This window comes from Pyrgilauda ruficollis, unplaced genomic scaffold (assembly GCF_017590135.1).
Source record: "Pyrgilauda ruficollis isolate IOZ18807 unplaced genomic scaffold, ASM1759013v1 scaffold21, whole genome shotgun sequence".
NCBI classification, from domain to species: domain Eukaryota; kingdom Metazoa; phylum Chordata; class Aves; order Passeriformes; family Passeridae; genus Pyrgilauda; species Pyrgilauda ruficollis.
Window position 1 is genome coordinate 3,331,815 of NW_024520318.1, and position 22,625 is coordinate 3,354,439.

General features: G+C 42.4%; 1 protein-coding gene across 1 annotated transcript in view; it reads left to right on the top strand.

Moving 5' to 3' along the window:
* The window catches only part of LOC121353762 (multiple epidermal growth factor-like domains protein 6), a 185,440-nt gene that overhangs the window by 100,539 nt on the left and 62,276 nt on the right, over positions 1–22,625 (top strand). The window contains exons 5-6 of the mRNA XM_041467879.1: positions 1,255–1,377; positions 20,511–20,633. Of these exons, the coding sequence (XP_041323813.1) occupies positions 1,255–1,377; positions 20,511–20,633 (246 nt within the window). The remainder of the gene's footprint in view (positions 1–1,254; positions 1,378–20,510; positions 20,634–22,625) is intronic.

Consider the following 22,625-nt stretch of genomic DNA (forward strand, 5'->3'; position numbering starts at 1 on the left):
CACCTCTCTTGCATGAATGTGAAATTCTTTTTTTAATGATTTTTCTTTACAAACTAATTAAATAGTTTTTTTTAAAAGCCTCATTTCTCCCTTGGGAATGAGGAGTGCCACTAATATGAAGTAACTGCCTATGGTTTTTACAGTCATGATGATGCTTATCTTCTGCTGCTTAATCCTCCTCCTCCTCCTGGCTTTCCTGCTGTCTCACCTGAGAGCAATGTGAGCTCCCTCCCAGTGTCAATCACCTCCATACTGTTTGTCTCTGCTCCTGTTCAGCAGAGCAGCACTGTTGGCCTGGTGGTTTCTGTCATAGTTCTTTGAAATTTCTTATGTAGGGTATTAAAGTAGGTATGTAAGTGAATGTCTTTGCTATTGATTTTTTTTTTCTCTGCCACTGGCTATTTACTTATTTATTTTTTTTATTTAGTCTTTTAATGTTCTTCATTTGTAACATGTAAAGTTCTATTTTGCACGCAGGAAAACACCAGCTTGCAAGGTGAATAAGTCGGGTGTGTTGATAACAGCACCTGACAGAAAGCAGGACCATAGCTGATTTAAAATCCTACCATCTTTCAGAGATTTCCCATCTCTGCCATTGCTTCTAGAAGCAACCCAATACCCAAGTGAGGCTGCTGGAAATGACTGTGTAGAGGTTGTTCCAGAGGTGGAAGCTGGCGAGCTGGGTAGAGCCTGCAGCCGGAGCCAGATGGGCTCTGCACTCACCTTGTGTAGAAGAAGAGGAGGAAGAAAATCCCACCCTTGCAACTCTCAGAAACACAGAATCATTGAGGTTGAAAAGACCTTTAAGACCATTGAGTCCAACCATTAACCCAGCACTGCCAAGCCCACGACTAAACCATCTCCCCAGGTGCCACATCCACTAACAGCTGGGCTCGAGGATCTCAGAGGTGTTTTCCAGCTGTAATGATTCTATGACATCTGTCTTCTAAATCCCCCTAGGGATGGTGACTCCCCCACTTCCTGAGCACCCTGTTCCTGTGCTTGGCAATCTTTCCAATGAAGAAATGTTTTGTGGTACCCAATCTAAACCTCCCCTGGCACAGCCTGGCTGAGTGGAGGGGCTCAGCAGCATAGCCGGGAGTCGCTGCTCCTGATGTTGCTTCAGGGTCCCAAGCTGGTTATCTCAGAAACTTTCTCATTTTTTCACATCAGTCAGACACAACTGTCCTCAGATCTTCAGGGACTGTGGTCAGTGCCCGCTCTTCACTGGTTGCTTGTGCTTTCTCCTGCCAGATGTCAATGAGTGCACCACAGACAACGGCGGCTGCCACGACCGCTGCTGCAACACCATCGGCAGCTACCACTGCAAGTGTCCAGCTGGCCAGAAGCTGGGGCAAGATGGAAAATCCTGTGCAGGTAATGCTTTGTGCCATGTCTCACTGCTATTAAGGAATCAGCAGACTTAGCAAGGGGAAGGAAATGCTGGCTTTTATGTGGAGCCAGCTGAAGAGCGTGGGCTCAGAGTTGTCGAGAGCACAGATCTTCTCATGTCTGGATTATGAAGATGTAACTGTAAGAACACTTCAAAGGGTTGGGGTTTTGTTTTATTTTGTTGAAAAAAAAATGTTATCACTTAACCTGGATTGGCTGTGCCATGTTCTGATTATGGGATTTCCGTCATCAGTTGAAAAACTTGAAGAAAGTGTGTACGCTTGATAATATTTCATCTGTCTCTTAAGCAAAAATGGTTCTTATCAGAAAATACACATACATTTTCATATTTCAATCACAATTCCACAGCTAGAGATTAACTGAAAAAAAAAAGGATTTAAAACCACATGCTATGTAAACCCATTTGTCTTTTTCCTAAGGGAAATTTAAGTCTAGTTAGTGCATTATAGGGTAAAATTCGTTCTTATGCAAAAACTTATGTTAGAACACAGAATGAATTATGGTCAGACTTCCTAAAGGCTCACTGGCAAGCAGAGTGGGTGTAAACAAGCCCAGATGATGTGCTGACCTACAGTCACTACATTTTGTGCAATGTCAGGTGCTGCAGAAGGTCAGGTGTGAGGTACCCAAGGTGTGCTGTACTCCAGGCCAGAGCAATTCCTTCTTCCTGAGCTCTCCCCTGATACAGGTAACAGGGATGTGCTGCCACATCATCTGGTGTGCTCTGCTGTGGGCCTGGATTGCACCTCTCCTGCATTTCAGTGCTGCAGTAAATGCATCAGTGATGACACTTTTTAATCTCAGGGCAGCTTTTCATGAACTGTATTATCATCTTCTCACAAGAAACTGTGTTCTCTGGCTTTTCCCATTGCACAGGGTCTCACAAATCCCCTTCTTCCAAGATTCCATTTTCCCATTGTCCAACTCCTTTTTAAGGTTTGGATAAAGCACTATATTTCTTGTCTGTGGTCATATGATTTATCCTTACTTTATATTTATTTGGCTGCACTCCTTTTTTCACTAAAAGACAATGGAATTATTTTCTATGGAAGCCTGTCACCTGAGATCCACCTTGATAGTGAAAATAAGCTGTAGATGGTTATGTTATTTTGATTGAAGTATTTCATTATGATCTTCCATGTTTTCATTTTGGCCTTTGGAGAGCTCAGCCCAGGAATATAATTTATAATTCACAGATCCCTGCTACTTCACCTCTCTTGCCCGTTTGGGGGACTGACTGGCAATGTGCCCATGGGCCAGTGCACAGGTCTGTATTTTGATGACTACTTACTGCTTTCAGTGCATAAAAGTTCACCACACCCCAAGGTTTTTGAAAGCAGAAGTCCTATTCATCACAATCCTTAGCATGCAAGAGTAATTTTTCCTTTAGACTAGTCTTATTTTAATGAGTTTGTCAAATTAGTGTTCCTTCTGCACAATCCAGTTCTTACAATGCACTTTAAATTCAAGATTTGGACAGTCTTTAAAAACTCAGACAGAGCTTAAGGTATTTCACTTTTGTACTATATTCTATTTGACCAGGAATTGCAGAGGGATATATTGTTAGCTGTTTTGAGGCCATTTTTTTGAAATCTTTTGTTGAAATTGGAAAAACACAATGAACTGTAAGTGCTCAAGTCATAAAACAGAATGAGCGTGGTGGTGTCACTAAATATACCTGAACTTTTGCAGAGGTGACAGTGACAGAATTTGGCTGTACTGACCTGCAAGGAGGCCAGCTTCAGCCAGCTTCTGGCCATCAGGTGTTACAGTATGAGTGACTCAGTGGTTGGTTACTATGTGAGGGGAAAGTGAGCTCTCAGACAAAACTGAGTGCTGCTGGAAGGTCTTCCACAGCATGATCTGGGGTTTTATTAATGCCTCTGCATTGCTCAGAGGAGTCATTTTTGCAGATAGGAGTAAAACAGCTCCTCATTCAGGTTAACCAGTGGTTTTGGAGGAATCAAGTTTATTGTTGTTCTGGGTTGTTCCATTCTTTCTGCCTTTATAGCATCATTGTGCTTTATGTTACCCCTTAGTCTAAACTCAGGCATTAAATAGATGTGCACTATTGTTCTGCTGCCATTATTTGCCTCGTGGTTGGTTTTATTTCACTGGTGCCTGCAATGATCGATCAGTGTATGGGTTTTTTATAAGCCAAGGTACAAATAAGGTGTATTGTTAGAAAAGCAGCATGGAAGTAGCACAGATCTTATTCAGCGAGTCATTATTACTGGAAAGATTGATCATGTTTTTCAGAAACAAAATAGAGCATCCTTCTGACAAAAGGAAAAGATGTCAGGAAAGAACTGTTGTGTTTTAAAAAAAATTTTTTAGCCATTTGTAGCTGTTTAATGCTAAGGAAGGGAAAGTGGATAAAAATTCACTAACCAACGATGTACTGAAGAGCACTGCTGTTTTGATCAAGCATTGCTGGGGGTTTGTGAGCAATTTTTTTTGGAGACTCGAGGCCTAATTTCACAGCTTGAGCGAGCTGACAATGCTCAACATCTCCACCTTCTAGGGTGTCAAAGATGTGTGCAAGACACAAGGCTCCATGAATATGCACAAGAAATCAGCATAAAATAGGTGGGATAATCTTAAAATAGTTATTGCCATCAGCTTTGATTAAACCTCCTTCTTGAGTGGTTCTGTGGCTGGTTGGACCCACATGGGGAAGGGGATTGGGCAGCACGGATCCATGCTGTGGGGTCTATCCTCATTCCGAGGGCTGTAGGGATATTTCCTGGCTATTTGTAGGGATCTTTTCTGGCTATTTGGGGATTCTTTAGGCAGGATATGTCATTCAGGGTTATGTAGTTTGTAAGGTCTTTCTTCACTTTGATGAGGGATACTTGTATGGAGAGGCAAGATGTGGTGAGCTGGAGGCTTGTGCTTCTCCACAGAAATGCCAGCCAGAGCAGTGACCTGATTAGCCTTTCAAAGCTAATTATCTCCATGTTGTACTGCAGCTTTCACTCTCCAGCCTTCATGCTCAGAACTTCAGTTTGCTTCTCTGACAGAGAAATATTTCCTGGCAGCTCCTGGCGCAGGCATTTCAGATTGTGACAGAAAGCTCCTGCTTCCCTCCCTCTCATCGTGTGCCTGATGGAAATGAATGATGAGACAGGATTTGGCTTCAAATCACTGCACAAATAATGTGACAAATTAATATTTGACATTTACCAGTGTAGGACTGTCAGGCTGATGCTGTGTCCTGCTCATCCGTGTGCTGTTCCTGGGGCAGCCTGGGCAGGGGCCGTGGGTGGGTTTGATCAGAAAGGTGTGACCTGGCCTGAGGAAGGGAGAGGGAATGGGTGTGTGCCCAATAGCTCCTTGTTTGTGCAGCAGAGGCACCACTGTCAGTGAGACAGGCTGTGAAATGCAAAGATACCCTCATTTCATGTTTTATTCTGATGCGAAGCAGTTCTACTCGAGCATCGCAAAATGCAGAAATGGTATTTTCTGAACATAAATACCATTTTAAATGGTATTTTAAATGGTAATTTTAAAGCTCAGTTGTTGGCACAAGTCCAGTTCTGTAAGGGATGCTGAGGCTACAGCTACAAAAGCGTGTTTTCACACATGAGTAAGCTGCAGAAGTCAAGTAGAAAAAGGTCCTGACCTTATGTTAACCTTCTTTGGTAAACTGTCATTTCTTATTTATATTATTGTGCTCTCATCTGTCAAGGCAACTGCAGGAACTTAGAGACAAGTGAAGTCCTGTGATTAACTGTTGATGAAAAGGAGCTCCCATTTGCTTGATTAGAGTGATATTGCAATGGCTTAACCCCATCCCTGGGGGTTTCGGTCAAACCTCGGGGCTCTGGCAGCTTTCCTGACCTTTGCCAGGGGGATTTTGGGAGCAGCTGCCTCCAGAGCCAGAGTGTGACTGTGCCAGGGCCACCACTGGTTACCCCAGAAATGGAGGAGTCACGGGGGTCACTGCTGGAGCCTGGTCCCAGGGCAGGGGGGAATTCTCCAAATGCTGTTTGTTGCTTTGGAAGGGTTAATGGTGGGCTAAAAGGAATACTGAGGGACATGTCTGAAAGCAAGAAAGTGTTTATTAACATGGTGACAGCATTTATTAAGTTAATAAGGTCTGAAACACAACTTATTCTTGTCAAATTCTGGTTTTGTTGAAGAAAACAAATGGTAATTCTGCATTTGGGCTGTTCTCCCTGCCCAACAAATCAATGTACAGGTGTCTGCCACGTCCTGTGATAAAAAACTGACGGGCACAATACCATGCACTTTGGGGGAAATGCCAAGGCATTTTAAATTATATTTATTTAATTTTTATTAGAGCAGAAGAAATTAGTCTACTGGAAGGATTCAGGATGCTTTTGTATGATCTTAACTCTTAACAGTTGCATTTGATTCAACACACATTGTTGGCAGGCCGTGACACTGAGGTGCTTATTGCCAGGAACACTTCAGCAGAAGGAGAACAAGGAGAATATATTTTACAAATATCAAAAAGTACCAGTTCTTATTCCAGGTGCAGCAAGTACCAGACCAGCTGAACTCAGATCTTACAGCACTCAAGTGAAGGCACTCTCAGATGAAGTGAAGCCACCCAACCCTCTTCATCTTCCTCTACTTCAAGACCTTGTCTTGAGACAAGGAAATAAACCCAGCTGCAGGAATTGTTTCACAATTATCCAATTATCTGTAACTGAATTACTCTGTCCACCTAATGTCTGCCTCCTAGAGTGAGGGGAATGGACAACATCACCTCAGCAGATGCTGGGTGAACCATCTTGATATCAGAGGCATTTCAGAGTATTGGAATTTGACAGGGATTCTAAAAAGAAGAGAAAAATAATAAGCAAAAGAAAAAGACTTATGAGAGGAGAGAAGGTAAAACCTACTTTCTGATTTTTCCAAACCTGTTTTTAGTGGCTCTCAGGTATCCTGGGACTCCAGCTTGGGTTTTTAGAGCTAAGTCAGATAATTTCAAGTATTTATATTTCCAAGTATAAAAAACTCACAGTAATCTGCTAAGGGATGTGAGGAGTAAACATTTTCTTCTCCATTAGTTTGTACATCCAGAATACTGGTAAATGTCTTATATTTTAAGTGAATTTAACAAGAAGCAATATCTGTTTTTACATTTCAGTATTAATTATGGTTGCTCCTACCTGTCAAATCATTATTTTTAGTTATGAGTAAAAAACTTAATAACTGCTTTTGATTTCAGATCCCAGTTGGAAATTAAAAAAAAAATAAAAGTTTCCCTTATTTGTCATATAGAGGGAACTGTATTAAGTGAGATTAGGGATTTTAGGGATTAATTGTGCATTATAAACACTGTTTGGCATTGTGCATTCAGACTTCTGTGGTTTTCTGGAGACTGCTGGATTTAGGCAGGAGGACTGTGTAATTTTTGTGCATGGCTGCAGAGAAGCTCCGGGCAGAAACTGCTGAAGATGTTCTACATTTACAAACTTGATGGGGAATCTAATTTTATTTCTACTCCCAAGTCATTCTTTTGGATTTCTCAATTTCAGGCATTTCTCTGAGAAGAAATGATGGCTGGAGGTTGTTCCTCTGACCTCCCTGGTGCTCTCCCATGCTGTGCTGGATCCAGCTGGGATCAATAGCTGCGTGGAGCTGTTACACTCTCCCAGGCAAATTGTGTCATCTGTCTGCATTTGTCTAGTCCTGGTAGTTCTACAGCAAAAAAAGCCCTCCAAATAAGTAGTAAAAATGACAACGTAGTCATAGTAAGGGTAACACTGACTTCAGCTTATTGGGCTTTTTAAATGAATTACCTGAGTGCTGATTCCTGGCAAGCCTGAGCAGGCAGGAGCTTGAGCTGAATTTCGGGGGCTCATTCCAGTCTGGTCTGGGCAGTCCCCTTGCTCTCTGTGAGCCCTCCCCAGCAAAAACCACCCAGCTACACAAACCTTCTCAATCGTATTAAAATATATTGAATACTAAGCTCAGCAAATCCCAGCACTTTGTGTCTGTTTCTCTTCAGTCAGGGAAGGGACACATTGCTTGGGCCAGAGCAGACACTTCCCACCTGGTTCAGAGCATTTCTGTGTCGGTCTGGGCCAAGAAGAGCATCTGACGCTCTGATAATTGACTTATTGCTGAATTTTAATTGCCCTGCTTTAGTTTCTTCCCAATTCCTGCTCGGCTGTTGCTGAAGGCTCCCTGCTCCTCGCTCACACACCGAACAAAGGCGGCTGCGAGCTGAGCCACCCAGATTCTCACATCTGCCATCCCTCGGGGGAGACAGGCTCACAGTTATGACAGCTCCCTCCAAAGTGAGCGCTGCCACTGCGGGCTGAGCTCGTTGATCCTGGATTCGTGTTTTCATCCATCGGAACTGAGAACAGGCTGAGTCACTTTTTTTTTGCAGTCGCTTTTTAAGTCGAAGTTTTGTGCACACCAGTTGGGTCAAGGGTGTTGTTATCCTAATCCAAGGCTCCAAAGCAACAGTTGAAGGAATCCTACCCAAAAGCCATTGGCTTTTGGGGAAGACTGGGACTACTTATATTTTAAGGATTCAATGATTATTTCCAGATGGTCTTGGTAAATCTCTTTTGCTCCACGGAGCTCATTTTTTGGTGCCTAGATTTTTGCCTTTGAACGCTTAATTCAGCTGCAACGTTTTAATAACAGCCTTTTGCATAAACAAACCGTGGAACTGGCAGTTTAATTTTCAGGTTATGTCGGACTACAGGGTTAGTACAGTGTTAGAACACTATCTAACACAGGGTTAGGTGTAGTGCAGCTTGTCACCGTGCCACACATTCCCTGCAGCTCAACTTGTGCCGCGTTCCAAGGCAGTAGCATCTCTTAGAAAGCACAGCATTGCTCATACCCCAGGGAAAACTGGCACCTTTTCCCTTTGCATTCCAGCTATCAGATGAATTATTGATGACTGATCTGAAGGGGAAAGCTTGTTTCTGGGTGTCGCAGGTAGCAGCACACGCAGAGCCCCATCTCCACGGCGTCTGCCATGTGGCGCTGGCGGATCCCCGTGTGTCACAGCTGATTATAGACTCGGCACAGGGATTGCTTCCCCAGCCTTCCAGCTACCTTGGCTTCCTCCAGCTCCACCAGCTGGAAGCAAATATGGAGCAGGAACCTCAACTTCCTTGGGAAGGAATGCCCTTCAGGTTGTGGGACGTGCGGGGACAGCGGTGTCACCCCCTCTGTGGCTCCTCCGTGAGTGACTCCAAATATTGCAGTTTTGCACAACAAAGTTGGGCATGGGCAAAAAAAACTGCCCTGGAGAGTTTTCTTTGCCCAAACCACTTGATGCATAAAGCTGTGTTGATCAGCTTTTGGCAGTGAAAACATTTAAAGTTCAGAAGTATTGCGCTGTTTGCCATATTACTCAGGGACTTAATGCTTTTAATTAAAAGAGGAGCTGTGAATAGTTAGATGAAAAGCATTATAGAGCTGTATGAAAAGGCTGTTATTGTCCAGATGGAAGATAATATTTGGAAATAATGTGACAAAAAATGATAGACTGCAGTACAAATATGTTTTGAGATGTTCCCAGGGCTCTGATTAGTTTATATTAGCTAGTTTTTTGCATGTATGACTACATCTGAAAGGCAGGTTATAGAGAATGTTAACATTCCAGTGGGCTGATTGACAATAATTAGTTTATTTTGAAGGAAAGGAAAGAAGCACGGTATTGTTGGAGCTGAGTAATGTGAATTAAAAGCCAGGTAATCTTTTCTGCAATTACAGAGATACAATGATTGCTGTTATCAGAGAAGAAAATCCACTCGTACTTTTAAGAATCATTGTGTAGGAAGAGCTTTGCAAGCCTGAAATTGAAGCTCTGGTCATGGTCTCCAAAATTACACTTAGTAGTAATTTTATGCAGAAGCAAGACTTCTGAATACTTAAATTATAGCTTGTTTGTAGCAAGGTATTTACCAGCAAATACAGGCATCTTATAAACAGCACATGAGTCATTTTGGTGTTCATTTCGAGCACATCGAAAATGCAAATTGCAGCTGAATTATTCTTGTGTGGAGAGGCGAGGCTTAGAAAAACCTTAAATTCGTACTTTAAATGGAAATTGTGAGAGGAAAAATGTGCACATTTGCCTTTCAGAGGAGGGTATTGTGCAGGGTGGCTACAGCTTTTTCTGTAGCTTTGCCTACAGGCTGTGTAAACAAGAACTGATGGCAGGAACGGGGATGGGAAAGAGCACAGCTCCTGAGTGGTGTTTGTGTTCCTCTTTGGGAGCATTTAATATTGTTCTTCACCTGGACACCTCATAGAATTCCCTTTTTTTTTTTTTATTATTATTGAAATGCCTGTGGATTTTATGAGCTATCTGATACAACCTTAAAAAGCTTTAAAACAATTTGTGATAAAATCTAAAGCAAACAGAAACCCGTCAGCTTCTCTGTTCAAAGCCTTGGCCCAAAGGAAACGATCCAGACACGACTGTCAGCGAGATAGCAACTGCTGGGAGAGCTACACTGCGTTATTAAAAGATCAGTAGTTTGATCAACATCATATTGGATTACTCAGACTTCAATTACAGGAGTACCTGAGGGCTTTAGCTGGGATATATTAGAAGAACAACTTGAAGTGAACCTGCTGTTGTTGCACGCCAGCTCTGTGAAAGGCCCACCTGAGAACCCTGTGAACAGTTCCTGTCCCAAAAGGGATTCAGTGTCAGCCAAGGAGTTCAAAAACAGCTAATAAAAATGGAGCAATCAATTGGTTAATTTGATGTGAATTTTAATCCCAGGAAGAGGGGAAAAAAAAGGAAGTAAAATAAATTCTTCTGTGGCTGGTGACATTATTGATACAAAGACAGGGTGAGAGAGTTGGGGTGGTTCAGCCTGGAGATGAGAGGTGTCTGGGGAGACCTCAGAGCCCCTTCCAATGCCTAAAGGGTCTCCAAGAGAGCTGGAGAGGGACTTTCAGCAAAAGCATAGAGTGGTAAGAGAGAGGGAAATGGCTTCAAACTGACAGAGAGTAGGTTTAGATCAGATACTAAGAAGAAATTCTTCCCTGTGAGGATTGTGAGGTACTGGCACAGGTTTCCCAGAGAATTCATGGCCTGTACCTGGAAGAGTTCAAGGTGTCAGACTGGACAGGGCTCTGAGCAACCTGGGCTCATGGAAGGTGTTCCTGCACATGGCAAGGGAATTAGAACTGGTTGATCTTCAAGGTCCCTTGCCACCCAAACCATTCTGTGATTGATGATTAGGATCCAGCTCTGGAAGTTGGCATGGATTAGGTTTTGGATGTGTTCGTGTCACTTCTCTCTTCTCCTGCTAGAATCTCTGCAGAGTCATGGGTGATTTATGTCATAAAGGAAGCAGAGCAAGAAAACCTGTGTGAAATGCTCCCTGGCAGTTTATCTCTTAGATTGTCCTGGAGCTGGGATGGCTCCAGTGGGGGCTCAGTGCTTGTTGTGGCACCTGAAGAGGCACAACATGAACTGATGGCTGTAGAGCAATGCCAGAGCCAGCTGTGACAGTGGGGCAGGAGGCTGTGGTCTCAGCTTCAGAGTGGCAGAGGTGGAGCTTGGTGCCTGCATGGTGCCTGTGCCCTCCCTGTCACAAATCACATCTGTATTTCCAGCCAGCACAGCACAGGTACTGTAAGCTGGAAGCACCAGATTATGAAGGTGTTTGCATGATTATAATTTTCTTGTGCATGTTTTACCTGCTGTGTGTGGAAAACACATTTCTCTGCATTGTGCTGTAGCAGAGGCACGGATCTCAGCAAGTGTGCATTAATATTGCTGCTAGCAAAATCCAGGTGTTCTCATCACATCAGGCATTTCTCTTTTTATTCCACAACTACTCTTGCAAACTGCCATATCCTGCCGAGAGGAGATGCTGATGGCCCAACGTATAAACCTCCTTAATACAGCTCGGAACTGAGTCCACACAAGGAGTTTGGGCTGTATCATGCTGTCACTTATTAAGTGCAGCTCCTTGTAGAGATCCTCTCCTCCTTTGCCACCCTCCCACCTCACAGCAGGGCCCAGCTGGGTTGTGCTGAGGAGCTGTATTTAAAAATTGATAGACCCATAACAAATATTCTCTCTGCTGTTCCGCCCCACATCAGAAAATCTTGCAGGAGTGCTGCAGTAGCTGCTGATACTGGTGATCTCAAAGTCTTTCTGCTAAGCAGAAATCACCTAAAATTTTGATATTTGTCTTTAAATTGTTCCCTCCCAACTTCCCTGTTTATAGCCAGTACATTTACCTCTTTTCTACTGGAAGCAGGGACATTAATGAAGCTGGGTTGTTTTGGGGTTTTTTTAGGAGCCTAAGTTACCCTTTTCTCTGGTTTGTCATTCTTCATCTTGTACTCCCTTGTTATTTCATGTGGTCATTCACTTATCCTGGCACAGTTCTTCACTGAGAGTTTGTGTCCATCTGTGTGGGTTTCATATTGATGGGAGTTGGAGTTGTCAAGGGGGTGCAGTTGCCAAAATATCTATTAGTCTAACCCCACTGAGGGGGCTGGTAACCCTATCACTCTTCCTTTTTGGCTTTTCTTTGCTGTCTACTACACCAAGATCCCAAAAAGGATATTTTTTTGTTTTGTTTTGTTTTAAATACTTTCAGTGGAGAAAAACATACAGAATTGCTTTGTGAAAAGATGGAAAAATGTATTTCTACACAGCTGTGTGAAAACATCACAGTGTTGTCTGAGGTCTGCCCGTGAAATTGTCATGTTCCTTGCTTTAATTCTATAGCCTGGTTTTCCTGCAAATTGTCTGGTTTCAATAATTGCTTAAAGTGTGTGTATATATATATATATATATATATATATATATGTCTCTGTCTGTATATTTAATGAAGAATTCCTTGAAACTCTAATTAGGGCTGCTTGACTCCAAAGCAGTTTACATATCACAGGCTTACACAGCTATCAAACAGATGCTTCTCCTTTTTTTTCATTCAGCTGACATTTTCATTTTCTCTGCATATTTTGAGCACTGAGCAGTGATGTGTTTTGACTCCTGAGGCTACAGATGATATCAAAATGAGGATTAGAAATGAAGCTTTACCTGTCAATTAAGTTGTTAAGCTTGTCCTCCACAGTGTCTACACTTTGAAATGGCCTGTTTATTGAATTTGAAATAGTTTTCATTCTTGACTTTGTTCAAATTGAATGGACAGTTCTAATTATAATCTTCAGGGTTTTCATCTGCAACATATGGTTTGCATTTAGAGCTGTGGATGAGGGGCTCTTGGATGTTTATTGAGCTAAACCACTGTTAAATATCTCGTGAGAGAGTGGCATGTCAGGCATGGAGAGTAAGCAGAAATGGGCAGTGCAAATATTGGCCAATTTTCTCTTTTCACATCACTCTGTCCAGGAGATCTCCTGGGGGGCAGCTGGGAAATGAACTGTGGTGGCAGGGTCCAGACATTGGGAGAAACAAGTCACCACTTTAAGTGGTTGTCTGGTGCCAGTCTTAGCTGGAAAGGGAAAGGGAAAGGAAAGGAAAGGGAATACTGAGTTCTACCGAGTTAAAATTCTATGAATTCAAATTACCAGGATCTGTGTCAGGTCAATGTTGTTCTTTCCAGTCACCTGTGGCCCCCGCTAACAGGGTTGCATGACATCTCATGACAATTTATTCATCTCTTTATTCCCCAGTAAGGCCAGTGACAGACCAGGAAATGAAATCCAGGTCTCTTAGACTTGATGGGGTGGATTGTCCCTTGCAGTGCTCACAGAAGTCTTCTCCCCAAAACTTTTGGTTGTGGGCTAGCTCCTGCCACTCCTGCTCCATGGATCTGTCAAAAATGCCATGCCTTGGAGATGCCTCTGTCCCTTTCCCCTGAAAACAGGCATCAGGAGATGCATCTCCTTTCAGATCTGGACATAAATATTTATTACCTAACACGAGGTCCCATTGATGACTCTGCTGTTCGGCGTTTCACAGGGCTGTGGTTTCCATCCTTTGGTGTTTTCTGTGTAGAGAGAGAGAAACCAGAAAGAGAGAAGTGAAACCTGGCCTAGGCACAGCTGGAAGTCCTCTAAACCACCTGGGAAAGCATCTGAGGTGCAGGGCGAGGTACCAACTACAGTGCAGAAGATGCCTCTCCACAATGGACCAAATCTCCAGGGCGGTCTGGAGGACAGACTGACAGACAGTGAACTTAGTACAAAAAGCTGTGGTGGTCTAATGCCATTATTGACCTTCCTTTCCCCATTTTCAGGGGCAGGTAAATAATCAGATCGCTTGCAAAGCCTCTTTCTTTGCCTGCAAAATGGGTGCTGGTAGAAGTTGCGTTGTCCTTAGTCCTTGGGTGAAGAAATGCAGTAGAAAACTGGCTGCTCCAACAAGGATCCTCCTCTGTTGTGAAACCAGTCTGCAGGGGCTAAATTGGGTGAGGAATCATTAACCCTGCCTTTAACCAGTCTCTTACCAGCTCCTTTTGGTTTGCTGGAGCCATTCCATAAGTTAATCCTGTTGGAGCAGCCTTGCCTGGGACACCTGGGAGTGAGGAACGCGAGGAAGCTGCAGAGGCTGGGGCTGACCTGGCTGGCTCAGACAATGGATGCTCATCTAATCCATGGCAGGGGCCAGCAAAGGGCAGAACAAACAGCTGAGGAGCAAAAATAAAAGCCTGGGAGCACTAACAGTTCAAAATGACCCGGCTGGCTCTGCAGGAGCACATTTATCTATGCTGAAAGCTGTTTCGTGGAGGTGTTTTAACACCAGGTTCTAGGAAACCACTCAAAGGAGCTTGTAGCATATTTGTGGTGTTTTGTGGAGCATTAAAAAAGAGCCCCAGACCAGGAGTTTAAAACTTCCCAGCCACCCAAAACTGCTTTTCTCAATCTTTGCTGCTCAGTTTTGTTCAATGAAAAAGAAATATGTTTTTTTTTATTAATATGAACTGATTTTTTTTGTTGTTGTTGTTTGTTTTAATTTTAGGCTTTATTTTGGACCAGACTTCATACTTGTATTTTCCTTCCTAGAATCAATACCAATGTAAAACTTCTTTCATTGTGGAAAAGATGGCCAAATATTTTTCTAGCAACAGGAGTTTCAAACCCCCTCCAATCAAAGTTTCAAACCCTGAAAATCATTTTAGTGTCTCAAAAGGGGAGAGATTCTTTTCAAAACTTCTGCTGCAAGAGCAAATTATGTCATGCTTTGTAGTGAGTGCATTTGTGAGGGGATTCACACTGGTTGTCAAATTTTGGACGTTTCTGAGCTTTAGACTTGAGCAGTTCTGTGATTTAAAGGAAGCTGTGAGTTGAATCTGTTATAAATTTACCTACTTACTACAATAACAGGGGCTTATTTTAAGTGTTACTTTATAGAATAATTTCTGACTTTTGTGATCAGCTTAAGAATGTCTGGGAACCAAGCCTGTTTCCCCTCCTTCCCATGAGTACATAAATTATTTAACTGAAAAACACACTAAATAATGTGTAAAATCCGCCATGTAATTAGTGGGGAAAGACCATATGATATTTTCACTTCATAACTTTTGTGAGGTTTAAACACCCTTTGGAATATAGAAAAGAGAGTAGTAACAGTGTAGTTACAAATAACAGAAGGCAAAGCACTGTCATGCATCTTTGTTGATTGAAAATCTCACATTAAATAGCAAACAATCAGTTTTCTTATCAAATGTACAAAATTATCTGCAGCTGAAGAGTCTGGGGGAGCTGGTTGGGGCAAGGGAGGGGTGAGCCAGATTGTTGGAACTTATTTCCAAATCTATGTTGGAGTTGAACAGTTTATCCTCTTGTGATAATTTTAAAGAGAGCCTCTTAAGGTTTCTTGTTGTGGTACTTTACTTAAGATCCAGTCTTCCCTCTTTCTCTGTCACCATCATTCCTGACTGATCCTCATAATATTTTGTGGGGACCAGAGGTCCACAGAGCACCCTGGGTCAAGAGGGGTCAAACCCTGATTTTTGTGAATTTTGAGATAATGTTGCAAAGACTAGACCATGTTTCTTCTTTCTGGCCCGGATTTTTTAAATAAATAATCATTGTAATTATTTTTAATTATAATCTGACTTTAAAATCATCAGCATAAACCATTCTCTGAGTAAATACAAGTAGGGGTTTTTGCTTCCCTGCTTCTGCTGGTCTCATCCTTTCTGCAGCAAGCTGGGGGATTGTGGTGGCTGGAAAGAGGAAATGTTTGTGTGTCATTCATTCCTGTTTTATGTAGTATTTCTTAGGCATTTAATAAAAAGTGTGTAGTTATGCTTTTGTGAAAACAGTTTGAGCCAGATCCACAGATGCTGTGGTGCGGGTTTGGGTCCCTGTGTGCAGGTGCCAACAAGGAATGGGTCTCACATCAGCTCCCAGCTGGACAGAAATCTTTCCATCCATATGGAAAAACACCATATTCTGGTGTTTGTGGGGTGGGTGATGCTCACAACTGTTTGGTCTCTGCCTCTCCGTGTTGTTCTCTGCTTGACAAAGTGAAGAGATTTTGCCGAAAACAAATTTATAAATAAATAAAATCCTGAAATCATGAGACCACTGAAGTCAGAAAAGACCTTCAAGATCAAGCCCAGCAGTCAGGCTAGCACCACCACTGTGCTCACCATTAAACCATGTCCAGGGGTGGTGGCATTTCCATCACTGCCCCAGCAGCCTGTTCCAATGCTTTAAGATCCTTTCCAGGACAAAATTTTTCATTATATCTGTTCTAAATGGTGAGGGTGGTCCTGTCCAGTTCTGGCTTTTCCTCCATCAGTGCCTGGCCACTAGGAAGAGGAAGTTTTTTGTCTGCTTCTCTCTCAGAAAATACTGACTCTGAACAGTTCTCAATCTGCAAATTTTAATGGTCAAGGGAGGGAAAGCCTATTCATTTTTCACCCTCAAGAAATGCCACTGGCTGGGGGAAGCTCCTTGAGAGGCAAACCTTGCTGTCACCCTGTGTCATGTGGAGCTTTTGGCAGTGAGAATACCATCCCTGAGATGCCTTTGGCACATCATCTCTCCTTCATTCAGGGTTCTCAAAATGGAGGCTTGTTATCCTGCTGTTTTTCTTTTTTTGTTGTTTTTCTTTTTTTTTTCTTTTTTTTGGAGTTCAGATCTGTATCTTGCTTGCATTTCTTAGTGGTCTAAAAAGCAAAGCTTTCTGTTAGCAGAGAATTGATCTGGCAGGATCTTGCTTTCTTTCTTCCTTTATAAAAACCATAATTGCAGGTTCACTAATTATCTATGTTTATTACTGCTCTCTGTGTATTTTTGAGGAACTGATTGATCATAGCTGTTCTTGAGCATTTTAATAATTATATGAAAAAAGCATTTAATGTGACAATCCTGAATTCCAAACAAGGAGTCACACAGCTCTGTACTGAAACAGGTTTTGGGCAGGGCAAATGGACTTTTGTCAACGTGGTTAGTCAAATCAATTAGGGACCAACCTCCTTGGTGATTAGCAGGGCCTTCAGTCAGGGATGTGGAGGATTTCACAATCTGGAACTTCACCTGTGGGATCTGCCCTTGGAAAGGGCACGGTGCTGGCAGTGGGTTGGGCATTTGTACATCACATCCTCTCCCACTGTGTTTGGAACTTGAGGTGTTGGGATGGAGGAAGGAGCACAGCCCTCAGGAGCAGGAAGAGCTAAAAAAGATGTGGTTAAAATATTTTATGTCTTGGGAACACACAGGCTTTGGTTTGTTTGACTGAGTATTAGGTAATTCCTGATGAAAGCTGAGTAAACAAGGACACAGGAAGGTACCTTCAGTGGGGAATCCTCTTGTAAAACATCTCTGAAATGTTCTGAAGGTGAGAAGGAGAATATCCACACACCACCTCTGCTTTGTTCACCCAGCAGAGTAATCTCCTTGGCAAGACAGCCTGGAGACAGCACACAGCTCTCATTTTCCTTCTTGTCTCCAGGAATTGCTCTCCCTCTGTCTTGTGGGGATGCAGTTGCTTTCATCACAGTCTGACTTGTGATAAGCAAGCCATAAGTGGCTTGAAATTCAGGTTATTCAGATAAGCATCCTAGGTTGTAACTACAGAAATTCGAGCAGGAAGGTGTTTCAGTTTGATCTGCACTGGAAACTAATCCAAATTTAATCACAGCTACAGATACAATCTTCCATAATCCTGTGATGGTCTAGAATTGCAGTGGAAGGGCTTTATATTTCAAGAATGCTTTTAAATATTTTTTATACATCTGCTATTCTAGAATAATTTCATCTTTCTACAGCCAAATAGAAAAAAATATGTCCACTTGTGTACCTACAAAAGCAGAAGCTGTTGTTTTGCTGCTACATGTGTCCTTTACTAGTATAGCAATTCAAAAGTGAATATCCAAATAGTTTAGACTTTTAAAACTTCCAAATGCATGTCAGGCACTTAGATCAGTGTCTTCTTTGCAGACTGCTCCCCAGACAAAATAATTAGGGAATTTTTCTGCTGTAACTGGGGGCGAAGCTGTTTCCTGGCCTTGAGATGGAGGAGACGTGGAAAGGCGACTGCGCCTTGCATTTCTCTTGATTTTATCTGTTGGATGTGAAGGAATCTTTCAGCATATAATCCTTAAAATATTGATCTTGCAGAGGAAGTCTGGGGCTGGAAGGGATCATCTGTCATCAGATTTGCTGTCGAGGTGGCGTCGTGGAGCTGCATTTTCAGCTCCTGGGTCTCGCCTCCTCTTGCTGCAGGGAGGCTCAGGCTGGGGCTGGTTTAGCTCATGGGCACAAGTGGTTTAGGATCTTTTACTTTGCCTTGAATTGTGTTGCCTTTCAGAAGTATGACTGCTGTATGGCCCTCTGGGCTGTGCCAGCACGAGGGAAGTGCTGCTCAGGGAAGAGCTGCTGCTGGGTGCAGAGCTCCTCCATAAACCAAGCCACTCCTCTAAATTTCCAAATGGAGACTAACAAATATCACTAACTCCCAGCTCGTTTTTATTAGCTGGACTATTTTTTCTTCTTTGTAAGTGCCGATATCTGAACTTAAAACTGTGTTTGGTATATGAGAGAAATTCTCTAGCTGATCGTAGCCTATAAAATTAAAATACTGACGCTCCCAGTGTTTGAGTTTATTGAGGTATAAATACTGGAATGTGGTGTACTATGTGGTTCAGCTGCTTCCTTGTTCTATTTTTCTGAGTCTTTTTGCTTATTTTATTTCTCTGACACTCCATACAAAGGGTTTCCTGGGTTTGATTTTGTCCTGGCATTTTTCAGCAGTCTGGTTCTTAGCGGTATTATGGAATTAAACAAGGTGAATAACATTTTCTGTTTACTGTTTACATTTTAAAAGGCAAAATTTCTGTTTCACAAAAAGCATATTCCAGATGTCTCCAGGCAGTAGGACATGTATGTAGTATACAGTCTAATAAAACAACAAATACAGCAGAAGGATCAAAAAAGAGGTGCATGTTAGCAAATGCTCTGAATTTAAACACCAGTCAACACCAGGACTTCATTTTAGGTGAGGGAAATTCACATGTGAAGTATTAAAATTCAGCTTCATAAATACATTTCCTCAGGAACAGGATGTTGTGCATTTCCAAGTCTTTAAAACTTCCTCTTTCAGTTAATTTTGATTAGATTTTCTAAAATGGAATAAACATAAAAGCATTAAAAAAATATGTAAACCATGAAAGTTAAATGCAAAACAGATACAACCTCAGCAAAGATATGAAAGCCAGACCCCTTTTTCCTCAAGTGCAATATGGGGGGGAAATTCCTTCACTGTGGACTCGCTTCCCCCACAGGAGCAGTTGTGGACTTGCCTCCCATTAGATAATTTCAGAACATGATCTGATGAGCAATTAAATCAGCAGGAGGCTGCAGTGTTGAAAGGGGGGTTCTTTAGAGATGTCTGTTCCAGGAGGGAGGCTTGACTTGGGGAAGAAAATATCTTTGGCATTCGGATAATTTGGGACAAGCACTGCCCCTGGGGGAGATGGTGGGAGGTGGAGTTGCTATCCCTGGGGACTGCTAAGGAAAGGACAGAAAAAATCTAGGCAAATATCTGCCAGGTGGATTTTTTTCAGGGAATGGACTAATTGACCCTTATTTCCAATGACCCCCGTGTTGATTTTTAAGGTAATGGTGTCAACATGTCAATCAAATGCTATTTACAGTAGCCCAGCATTGCTGAAGAGGTGCAGAAACTGCTTATGTGGTACTTCTGGAAATTCAGTTTTATGATTCTGTCTTAGACCTTCACCTGTTTACTTAAACTCTTCTTGATCTTTGTCCATCATTGTCCATCATTTTCAGCTGGAACTTTACAGCAGTGTTCTCAAGTTGGTTTAATGCTTGTTTGCCTCTTCATTTGACTGAATGTAATCCTCTAAAATCCCCTAAATATGGAATGATGCCTGCTTAGCTTTGGAAAAAGTATCAGCAGGAGCTCACATCATTTTTCTGGGAGGTTGTCTGAGAAGATGCTGTGGAAAGTTTAGGTGAGCACAAGGAAGAACAAGGCACAATGTTTCCCCCCCTGCCTGGAAGTGTCCAAGGCCAGGCTGGATGAAGCTTGGAGCAACCTGGGATAGTGGGAGGTGTCCCTGCACATTGCCAGGGGGTTGAGAAGAGTTTTAGGATCCCATCCATCCCAAACCATTCTGTGATTCTATGACTGTATGCAAGGGGCACAGAAAATGCAGCACAAATTCCTCACTCTTTTAAAATTTTCTCTTTAAGCTCTTTGTGCTATCCATGATTGAAAATGTAATGGTGATGGAGAATGTGTCTGTTTTCCATTCATGTCAGTTGTACCTGCTCATACCCCCAAGAATAAAGAGGATTAAAGGCTTGATGCAAAAGGAAATGTTCATAGAGCAAGGTTTTATAAAAGCCAAAGGTTTGACCAGCAGTTCCTACAGGCTCAGATGTGTTATCTAACCCTAATTCTTCCCCTCTATTTTTCTCTTGGCCTCTCAGTGTAAGAACCATGTCACTCTAATTAACAAGGACTTCAGAAGCAGAGACTACAGAGGCAGTGCCTGCAGGAACTTGGAAAAATACCACAAAATTCCACTTTTCTTTGCTGCCAAAATGAAGCAGTAAACAACAACCCAGCCCAAGCGCCCTGGCTGCGTTTCGGATGAGCCCTGCAGGACAGGAGAACCAGGGTCTCTTGTAATTCTTCCTCACCGTGTCCCTTCCTTCTGCAGACGTGGATGAGTGTGAGGTGCTGAACGGGGGCTGCCAGCAGGGCTGTGTCAACACCCAGGGCTCCTTCCAGTGCCAGTGCCGGCCGGGATTTCGGCTCCACGCCGACGGGCGCACCTGCCTCGGTAAGGAACCCCTCAGTGGCTTTCCTCTAACTGCAAAGCCTTCTAGACTCTCCAGTCTGAGTTTTCACTAAATTTCATTACCCATTCTGGTTCAAGCAGCCTGTGAGGATTCAGGTATTGCCAAACTTACTCTTTATTTTGTTTTGTTTTGTTGATGGTGTCTCATGTTGGTGAAAATTCTTTTGCAGCAGGTATTAAAGAACTTAGGGGGTCTTAATTTCAAATGACATTTTAAAATTCTGAGCCTGTGAGGATTCAGGTATTGCCAAACTTACTCTTTATTTTGTTTTGTTTTTTTGTTTTTTTGATGATGTCTCATGTTGGCGAAAATTCTTTTGCAGGAGGCATTAAAGAGCTTAGGGGGTGTTCATTTCAAATGACATTTTTAAATTCTGACTGCTTTTGCTTTGTGGCACATCCCAGCACTGCTCTGGGACTTGGTGATTTTAGAGGTTGTGTCCAGGGTGAAAGATTGTGGTTTACAGGGTGGAGTTACCCCGTGTGTGCTCCTGTCAGTGCGAGCACCATGGAGCTCAGCCACGACGCATTGCCTGTTTATGTGGAGGGGATTGCAGCTCTGCCATTAGAAATAAACCCTGTGTTTCTTAGGTTGGGCTCCAAAGCCTGAAACAAGGCATACCTGAGTTAATTCTGCTTGTTTTTAAAAACAATGGTATGAAATACACAGTTCTTGTTTTGCATTTAAATCAGTACAAAAGTAAAATTTTTTGAATTCTGCGGAAAGGATTAAAATGTTCTTTCATCTGGGAAGAAGAAAAGGGCACCTTTTGTTTAAATTTTTAAACCTGATTTGAGGTAATATGGGAAGAACAGTCAAGTACAGTCAGACCACATCTGCAGAATAAGTTCACTCACAGTCTGGGCATTGCCTCAGTTGCTGCACAAAGTCCCTTGGTTGTGCTTAACTTCAGCCAGAGATGTCATCAGTCATTGCTGGTATTATCACAGCAATACATTCACTGATGCAGCCAGGACACAGTGCTCAAGCTGTGGGAATAATGGATTTTTTTATTTTAAAACTTACCCTTTTAGGCTTTTTGGGTTTATCACATACAGAGACTTTCAGTGTTTTGTAATTAACTGCAATTAAAAATGTGATGAAGTCTCAGTCTTATCTTAGTTGGTGAAGGAGTGGACAAGGAAACACTATAGTGAGAGGGGAAAAAATCATGTAAAAGTGAAGTGGTTCATAATGAACTAGGAGCAATTGTGGTTTTCTGTGAATTAAAAGAGAAATTAATCTCACTCAGATCAGATCTGACCAGGGAAGACCCAGAAGTGAAAGATGGTTTGTTTGAGCTGCATTACTCCCTCTGAATAGTCTCATTTGTGGTGGAGAGGGATTTTTATATGAAAAGGGGACTAAAGAGACTTTGGGGGGGAAAAGAGAAAGAGAGCTGTGTGATAAAAGCAAAAAGTAGATGTTAATGGCAATTAAATGGATTTACTTGTTTAATATGTAAAATTTTCTGTGGACACAAAATAGTTAGGTTTTCTCTTGCCTCGCATAATCAGAAAGCTCAGTTTAGCTTTGTCCAAGCTGTGAACAGTGCCAGAGAACAAGTTTTCATGTCATAAATGTAAATATTCTCAAGAAGTTATTCAAAGTACTTCATACAGTCACCAGCTTTGTTTGCAATGCCTCAGAAATTATCAAGGAGGAACAAAAATAAATCCTAAGATGGGAGGCAGGAATTTCAGAGAGCTCTGCTATCATGATAATGGATGTACAAGATACTGAGGGAGGATATTGAGTCCTGTTCCAGCTGTTTAGACAAGACACCAAAACAAATGGGTATAATAAGCTCTCATGCATTGGAGAACAAGACAGTTACTAATTGATGAGGACAGGGAGAAGCATTCCATATAAATCAGGAGTGCCTTAGGAGCAGGATCTGGGCAGTAGCTGCTTGTTGGGGATGGAGAGTTTGCCCCTTGTGCAGCACCAGGTTGTACATTCAGCTTTCATCA